Raw genomic sequence first — 9475 nt, forward strand, 5'->3', positions numbered from 1 at the left:
AAAGTTAAAAATCTGCTTTAAAAAAAAAAAAAAAAAAACATAAAATGTGCAGGAGCTCAAATTCGATCCCGGGAACTTGAGGAAATAAACACAGCCCCTAACCAGTGCTCCACTCGGCCTGATTAGCCCATGCATTCCTTCAGTTAATATTAGATATATTTTCAGAATTATACACATAATATATCGAGTTTAGTTAAGTGACCATGTGTTCACGTGACCCAAAATTTATACCTAAATTCGCCTCTAACTACAAGGTCTATTTTCAGATTAGGCGAAGCCTTTAGGTTGCTTAAAGGGAAAGTTACAGCACAACATCTTTGGATAATCTAATTTATAAAATAGCCAGCAAAGGTGTAAGTTTTGTATATTTATACTTTATATATTATACATATCAGTGTATAAATTTTATATATTTAGGCTATTGTCGGTAATTAAATTTTGCCGACGGTACATTCATGTAAGCAAAACTTGTTTAAATAGGTTTGAACTGTCCTTATGCTCGTGCCACCTATTGGTAGGCTAATGGAAAAGCCCCCTCTTGTCGCAAACTCGCAGTGAAATGAAATACACAGCTTTTTAGTTGTTAAATTATAGTAGGACAGAGCAATATCCAATAGCTCCAATCCTTCTAGCTTGTACTAATATGGCTTAATTAACCCTGAATAAACTGAAAGTTCGAATTATGCAAAGGGTAAGCTCGAACACTGTTGATCCTGTGTGGTGCAATAAGAAAATAAGCACAAACTTTTCTAGTCGCAGCCAATTTTAGTAAGGCATCTAGTAAGTAATTTTGTAGTTCACCTAATGAATTATGTCAGGACCACTTTATTTTAAAAGTTTAAGATATTAGAAAAGAGGCATAATTATTTATTTATACATTTCATCTAAAGATTACACTAGGGAGCGGAAACAACTTCTATCTTGCTTCCAATATGAATCATTCAAATAACAATGAAGACAACTAATTAGTAATTAGCAGAAAGAACAACCTGTTGGACAAAAAACTGGCAAAGTCGATAACTTACAAGACTAAGAGCCTGTTTGGATGGGCTTATTTTAAGCAGTTTATAAGCTGAAAACAGCTTATAAGGTGCTTTAGATAAATGTTAAGTCGAAACGGTCAATTATTTTTTGAGAACTTATTTTAAGACAAAATGACTTTAATTCAATGCCCAAACACTCAAAAAAAGGTGAAAACATCTTATAAGCAACTTATAAGCCAATCCAAACGGGCTCTAAGAGTTAACATCCTTTGGAAAAAGAAAAAAAACTCTTGATCAGACATAAAAATACTAAATAAGTAATTTTGGAGAGATCAAACTTTCCGTAAAAATGAATCCTACATTCGTGTTAGGAGATCGAGGCAACACTCCATATGGTCCCTTGGATGTCCTAAACCCATTGACAGTGAGAAGTATATCTTAGAGCCTTAATGACAAGGCTGAAGTGACGGAACCAGGATTTTCACCTAGGGGTTCAAAAATGTGAAGAAGTAAATATACGAAAAAGTCAAAAGAATTCATCAGCTACTATATACACATAAAAAATAATTTTAATCTTATATATACAGTGTATAATTTTTTGCCGAGGGGTTCGGATGAACCACCTGGAGCCTACCTAGCTCCGCCCCTGGCTGAAGCGCCTGCTAAGCGAAACACTCTAGCATATTTTGTGCCTTGCTTCTCTTTAAGCTGGCCTTTGACAAAATCCAACTCAGTAATGCTACTTCTCAAAGACGCTCACACACTGTAAGCTACGCCCTTGAGGTAAAGCTAAGTTGTGATTATCTAATTTCAATTCTTTGATTTGACTTAGTTTCCGTTTCGCCATGGATAGTTCACTTTTTTTCGGAATATTTATTCTAGAAAATTGTTTGGACATAGAATTGTTATCATTTTTCAGAATTCGAGAACTCCATAAAGCTGTATGCACTATTTTCACTCCAAATCATTCATAGAACTAAAAAACAACTCCAGTTTGTCTTCATGTCCTAACACAACTCCAGTTTTCAAATACCATTTTCAACTAGATAATAAATACTACTTTTTTTCAAATTTCACAATTCTTATGTCCAAACACCCACTTAGCTTCACATCACAAATAAAGCACTCAAGGGTATGTGGTCTAGTGAAGTTGGAACAAAAACTATGATTCAAAATTCAAGCAAGACAAAACTAGTTAGTTGATTTCTTCTCATTTGCCTAAGCCTAAATTTGACCCATAAAAACTAGATAACCCCCCAAAAAAAGGTTTCATTGGAGGACATAAAACATCAAATTGGAAACTATAATTACATGTATCTCCCATTTAAGAAAGAATCAGATAGTTACAGTTAAGAGTTGCTGAAGGATAGGTTGCTCAAAGAATAGCTACAACTTAACGCTAACTACTTGTGGCCTTGTAATCTTCTTCATCGACAATTTGAAAGCTAATTTTATTTATTAAGAGATAATCACAGTGTTAATTACATATGCTCCTTTATACGGGATGAAATGCAAAATCCCTCTGTGTTGGAGTGAAGTTGGTGAAAGAAAACTTTTAGGTCATGAAATTATGCAACAAACTGAAGACAAGATAGAAATTATTAAGGACCGGTTAAAAATTGCTTCAGACAGAGAAAGGTCCATGCAGAAAAAAATATTTTGACAAAAATACTCTACACAATCACGAAAAAACTCTAGCACAATATGTTGGAATTCGAATCAAGACATTTTTTTATTCAAAGAAAGTCGGATGTGTCAAATCTCAAATGTTCGAACAAGAAATTTATTAGAAATCTAGTGGGTGTGTATAATAAGAAGAATAAAGTGTTGCTTTAGACTTTTTATACTTAAAATATCAAGGATCCAAAGAGACAAACAAGTTGCAAAGCATAAAAGGATGAATATCATTTTGGGATATTTGTTTCTTTTTTGTTTTCTAATGTAAGTAGAGCTTATGAACTATTTTTCACAGGACTCTGAAATATCGATTAGTCCCTTCATCTAGATATCTACAGTATTTTGAGTTATGGGGCAGGTTCTAATATGTTCCATTGTCGTCCTCGGGTGACTCTTCGTCCACCATGAACCTCCAGCTATCGCCCTCTCCTATTTCCCATTGTCTTTTCAATTCAAGAATGGTTTTCGATGCAGCAGCAGCAATGGCAGGGTTATCGTCTTCTGCCAGTCTCTATATGGACACATATATAAAGCTTCCGTTATCTTTTGTGTTGAATGATGTCAATAAGAGAAAATGTTTTCCGTAAAAAATTACCTGCAACGCTCCCATGCCGGCATTTCCTAAAGTCCACATGGATGGTGCAGCTGAGAGTGCATTTGCTAATGCTTTCCTACACGATGAAATTTCCCATGAAATTTACAAGTGCCCAAGTCATAGATTAGATCTAAAATGACAAATGCAGTACCAACCAAAAAAAGAAAAGTATTACAAATGAGGATGTTACGCCTTCATCTTCGTCTCAAGATTATATTAGACAAAAGAAGTTGAAATCGCTTCAATCTATGTATATGAACAGGCTACATATCAAATCTTTAAGAGTCTGTAAGTTCAATAATTTCTTAACTACCAAAAAGTAAGGTTGAATTTAAGCTGGAAATCTAACAGATACATCAATCCTAAACAAAGTGCTGTTGATTATAAGGAACAGAAACACTAATTTGGGAGCCTTGGGTATGAAATATTTGAGGTTTAGTTGCACATATTAGAGAAGATAGCACGAAATAGAATACCACAAGTTCTAATTCATTTCATAGAAATGTCCAAAGAGGGGAAAAAAAAAAAAAAAAAGGGCTAACCTTGTATTTACATCAGGAGAACTTGAACACTCAGCCAGCAATGATACACTACTTTTACCATCCATTGCATCAAGATCTATGAGTGTTGCAACCAACAGCTCGAGCTACTCCAACCAGTAAATTTATAAAAGAAATGAGATATCAAAAAGAAGCATAAATACATCAAAGGTCATAGCAGGAAATTATAGTACTCCCTCTGTCCCAATTTATGTAAAGGTGTTTGATTGGGCACGGAGTTTATGAATGAAAAGAAGACATTTGAAACTTGAAGTCCAAAATAAGTCATAGATATTACTATGACGATAAATCATCTCACTAAGGGTGAAACGGGAAGTTTAATGTTAAATTGTTACTAACTATAGAAAGGCGTCATTCTTTTCCTTTTGGGACTGACGAAATGGAAAAAGTCACATAAATTGGGATGGAGGGGAGTATCAATTCAAGTTTTTTAAGTTAGGACCTCTTCTGGATCAGTATAGTCAATTCCATCAGCTTCCGAAAGTGCAGATGCTATATCCCAATAAGCTTCCTGCATGTGGTAATATACAATTATACATATCGGAAGAATAATCATTAGAACTTTGATAGCAGACAAGGCTCAATACCTGGATAGCAGTGAGGCGATCAGCAGAAACTTCCCCAGGAAGAAACTCCAGAGTCTTCCCATTCTTCTCAAGTGTAATATGCCTCGTTTTCTCTGAATCTATGGAACTTCTTTTTCTGAACAGATGATGGATACCAGTAGGGAGCAGAAATGAAGAATTGAAGTCAGATGAATTGTGCATTTTTTCTTCCTGTTATTACTGCTAGGATGCAAAATCACTAGATGAACTTACAATTTGTACATTTTGCTCACCATTCTATCATGAATGTTCTTGACAAACTGCAAAACCACAAATGTAGTTGAGCGTGTTTGACTGGGCACGGAGTTTAAGAATGAAATGAAGACTTTTGAAACTTGTGGTCTAAAATAAGCCATTGATATTTGTGTGGCTATAAATCATCTTATTAAGGGTAAAATGGAAAGTTTAAAGTCAAATTGCTACTAAATATTAAAAGGTGTCATTCTTTTTGGGACTGACGAAAAAGGAAAGAGTGCCACATGAATTCGGACGGAGTGTATAAGTAACGAGTGCAGTCATTGATAAAAAGGAGCAAGTAAATAAAGACGCCTTCATAAAACACAACATATGGAAGATTAAATCCTTTTTCTGCAATAACCATACCTCCAAAGCCATCAGAGAATCTTCCATTGCACGTTGTTTCGCCACAAAGTCGGCACGTCTTAAATCAGCCTGATTATTGGGAAAAAATCAGCTGCTTTTATATTATTTATATTAGCCACCAAATAATTTTGATGAACCTATCGGTGTGCAAAGCAAAACTTGCAATTTATCAGTGCTCCAAAGTTTATAACCTTTTTTTGAAACTGGTAACTATCAGTGCTCCAAAGTTTATAACCTTTTATTGCATTTTGTATCTCCAATTAGAAGCCCTTTCCTATTTGGACTGGGATTATGCAATTACCTCTCTAATAGGCGGTCTATCTGGTGGGGCCATTAGAATGTATTTGAAAGTCAATATTTAACTCTTGCTTCATCTTACCCAAGTTAAATTACAGTATATTACAATTTCAGATCTTGAAGCCTAAATAAAAGATCAGAATTCAGAGGTAAAATTATATTTTAAATTCCCCAAGAAAATGATTCTGTCCTCTTTGCCTCCAGTTAACTTAGGGAACAAGTGAAAAGATGCACTTCGCAACAGAATAAGTGAAAAAATACACCTCCAAAGCGCCATCGCTCCAGTGTCGATCAGCAGCTTTTTTCAGTCTCGATTGAGCTATGTTTTTAAGAATCTGCTAAGCACAATTAATAAGCATTCACAAGGAAAAGATGGTGATGACATATCTTATGGTAGTAATTTTAGGTACAAAACTCTCTTACAGTGGCAACATGATGGATTCTTTCGGCTCTTCTCTTAACATCATGATCAACTTTCTCAGTATCTTCCCTTGCCCGAGCTAATTAAAGAAAGAAAATAGCCAGTTGAATATGATTCTTTCATCATGTGTCAAAGCTAGAGAACCGAGTGAAGAATTTTACCATCAAGCTTAAGAAACTCCGAACCAAGAAATGCAACATCTTGGCGTGCACGAGCGTCCATTCTCATTATTTCCCTGTTATGTAAAAATTAATTGAGAAGATATTTCACATGAAGCTATTTTATCATATTTCATTTCATAAAGTAGTCTGTCAAGATGATGTATTGAGGCATTTGATTATTGTCTTCACCAACCCCACAATGATGATGGAAACTATTTCGTTTTCAATAATAGTGAGGAAGAATGGTTACCTTTGACCCAAAAAAAAATAAAAAAAAATAGCGAGGAAGAAGGAGGGGGAAGGGGTGATGAAGACAATAATCAAGCTTAGGATCCGTTTTAGGATTTTCCAGGGTGTTTAAAGTAATCCCTCTACTTGGCACTACCTCCTTGTTAGTTTGTTTCAAGGAATGACACCTTTCTATATTTGGAAACAACTTAATTTTGAACTTCTTATTTTATAGTGGAATGCTTTTATAGCCTCAGAAACCTCATGGCATGCTTAGTACCACGAGTTCCAAAAATCTTTCATTCATGGACTCCGCGCCCAATCAAATACCGCCGTATAAATTGAAGCGGAGGGAGTAATTATATTAAACTGATTTGAGACTTGAATAAATAATGCATAAAATGTCAGGCACATATTGTACCGAGAAAGCAGCACAATATCATTCTTAGCCCTTTCATTCACAAATTTGGCATCGTTGTAAGCAAATTTACAAGCTTCAGCAATCGCCTGGCTTGACGGAATAATTTTCCCAACTGTGATTGCTTGATCATCTTCTTGTACACTGCAAAAATATAGTCCAGAGATGAACAAAAATTACAATAATACCAACACAAGAAATCCAAGAAGCAGCAATATAATAGTGTTTGTAAGGAAGGATTTGGAAGGAAAGGGGGAGAGGAAAGAAGTAGCTGAATTAATTCTATCCAAAATACACTGCTGTTCCCTATCCTCTCCTTATCTTCTCTTTCCTTTTTGCAAAGAAGTTCTATATTAAGAATGATCTCATGCGAATATATTTTAAGCAGAAAAAGATGATTAGTATTTATAGTAAGCTACACTGATTAGCATCCTCAAATACAAGGAAATGCTTTCCTCATGAAGCCAACACAAAGTTCCCTAATCAATAGTCTCTTAGTGAATGTTTAGACTTTGAACAAAAACTAATACTCCCTCTGTTTCAATTTGTTTGTCTTACTTTCCTTTTTAGTCTGTTTCAAAAGAATGCCACCTTCTATATTTAGTAACTCTTTACACCCAGCATCCTACATGACATATTTAAGAACATAAGATTCAAAGGGCATTTTGGTACATTATACACATCTGACCACAAGATTCAAAAGTCTGCTTCATTTTCTTAAGCTCCGTGCCGAGTCAAACTAACACAAACAAATTGAAACGGACGGAGTAATGATGACAGTGTCTTAAATTTTCATTTCTAAATAGTTCTTTTCATATTTTTGCTGGTATGTATTGATTGAGATTGAACCGTGCTTGCCTAGATATGTTGGAACAATCACCACTGTTTCTAGCAAACTCTTTGGTCTCAGTATCATGTGTTTCTGTTGAGCGACATAACACAGGAGATCCCCTGAAGATGACACGGTTGCTTAGTTTTCCGCACACCTCCCAGAACCCCTTATTAGAAAACTTCAGTCTTGGTATAGGAGAATATCCGTTGTGAACCTTTGGGTGTTGAGGTGATTTAGCAGAATAATAAATGATCCCATTTGAGGTAGCCATGGTTATCTACAAGATCATGCAAGGCAAAAACAAAACTTCCTGGCTGTATCCGGAGAGGCAAAGAAATATTTTACAAAGCATTAACCGAAAACCTGAAAGGCAAAGCAAATTCTAACAAATGAGATTCTTAGTTTAGAGTATGAATAACTGTGTAGTATCAAAATGGTTACTGACGTAAATAAAGACGAAGGTTATTCTATGATGTCCTTGCTGGTAGAGAGTGTACAACAAAACAGATAATCTAATTCCAATGTATAAAATATTTTTGCATTTTAACTATTGTGATTTTAAGGAGAGATGTATTTAAAATATGGTGCAATAACTTTGTGTGAAGTCTCCCCTTTCAAAAAATGTTTGACACCACTCATTTATCCAACTTGTGTTAAGAATTCAAATTCATTTGTGTTTTCCATCAAACTAACTTTTTAACCATTACTTTAATATTTCCTTGAGCTATCGCTAATGTAATAGATAAGTCAAATTAACATTTTAAACTCCGTCTTCAATCAAATACCGTCATATTGAATGAATTCAACCAGTCATCTGTAGAAGTTCATGAAAAAGGTAGTTAGTTATCTATCTTTGTTCTTTCTTAGTCTTTCTCCAGCAAGAGCTTCTCAGCAGTTCTCATAATTAGCTAAACTTAAACTACCTGTTTGCTTTGAAACTTGACCTCATACAAAACAGAAATCTTCTCAGTTTCAGTAACCAAGAGGCAGAGGAGAAGTTACAGTTTCGCTTATGGATTCGGCAAAACCCAGTAGCTTTGACCCAAACCCGGTATTTGTGTCAAAAATCCACTTAATATGTATAAATAATTTATTGAGAACCCATAAACTCAAAATCCTAGCACCTCTTCTGCCAAAAGGTACCATTGAGAACAGAATGGGGATAATAAAGCTAAAATCTTGGAATTTTCATAGACAGCCACAAGGAAACCAATCAAAATAAAGATAAACAAGTGGAAAAATACTCAGTTTCAGCAACCAAGAGGTACAACTTATAAACAGACTAATAGGGCAGTAAGATGAACTCTTGGAAGAATTTGATGGACACCCATATGGGAACCACTTAAAATAAAGCTAACAAAAAAAAAATAAAAAAAATCCTCAGTTTCAGCAACCAAGAGGTACAAGTTATGAACAGACTAGGGGACAATAAAGATGAAATCTTGGAAGAATTTGATGGACCCCCATATGGAAATTAATCAAAATAAAGCTAAGCAAAACAGAAAAAGCATCAGTTTCAGCAACCAAAGAGGTACAACTTATAAACAGACTGAGGGGATAATAAAGCTATAATCTTTAGAATTTTGACAGACACCTACATGGAAACACAACAATAACATACCCAGTGTAATCCCACGAATCGTAGTGTACGCAGACCTTACCTGTACCTTGCGAGGTAGAGAGGCTGTTTCCGGTGGACGCTCGACACAAGAACAAACACCTCAAAGCATTATAAAATGTCATTTATAAAGACACCCAAGAGGAACAAGTTATGAACAGACTGAGTGGACAATAATGATGAAATCATGGAAGAATTTGATGGACCCCACTTGAACAAATAAGCAAATAAAGCAAAGCAACTATAAAAATTTCATCTTAGAACAAGAAAGATAGAGATGAAGGAATTAACTCAATTGCACATTAAAGAAAAAAGACTTACCTTTGCTACAGAGTACAAAGAGAGAGGGGGAGTGGGGTTGGAATAAGTGGATTTAGCTAAGCTAAAGGGAAAGAAAAAAGTAAGCACTCAAAAAATGGATAATTTGTAACCACAAATATAGCATATGGTCCCTTATTTGCCAACACTACCTAACAA

General features: G+C 35.0%; 1 protein-coding gene across 2 annotated transcripts; it reads right to left on the minus strand.

Moving 5' to 3' along the window:
* Nucleotides 1-2789: 2789 nt before the first annotated feature.
* Nucleotides 2790-9475, minus strand: LOC132058933 (senescence-associated protein SPA15, chloroplastic). Of its 2 annotated transcripts, none has more exons than XM_059451363.1 (13): nucleotides 9320-9475; nucleotides 7407-7743; nucleotides 6552-6692; nucleotides 5903-5976; nucleotides 5744-5820; nucleotides 5584-5655; nucleotides 5024-5092; nucleotides 4634-4680; nucleotides 4403-4517; nucleotides 4258-4326; nucleotides 3798-3901; nucleotides 3256-3331; nucleotides 2790-3171 (listed from the first exon to the last, which is right to left on the minus strand). In XM_059451363.1, the coding sequence occupies exons 2-13, from the start codon at nucleotides 7649-7651 to the stop codon at nucleotides 3022-3024; spliced, it is 1239 nt and encodes a 412-aa protein (XP_059307346.1). In that variant the 5' UTR covers nucleotides 7652-7743; nucleotides 9320-9475; the 3' UTR covers nucleotides 2790-3021. The 2 variants fall into 2 exon arrangements, with proteins under 2 accessions (XP_059307346.1, XP_059307347.1); XM_059451364.1 differs by lacking the exon at nucleotides 9320-9475 and adding an exon at nucleotides 9037-9120.

This window comes from Lycium ferocissimum, chromosome 6 (assembly GCF_029784015.1).
Source record: "Lycium ferocissimum isolate CSIRO_LF1 chromosome 6, AGI_CSIRO_Lferr_CH_V1, whole genome shotgun sequence".
Taxonomy (NCBI): Eukaryota; Viridiplantae; Streptophyta; class Magnoliopsida; order Solanales; family Solanaceae; genus Lycium; species Lycium ferocissimum.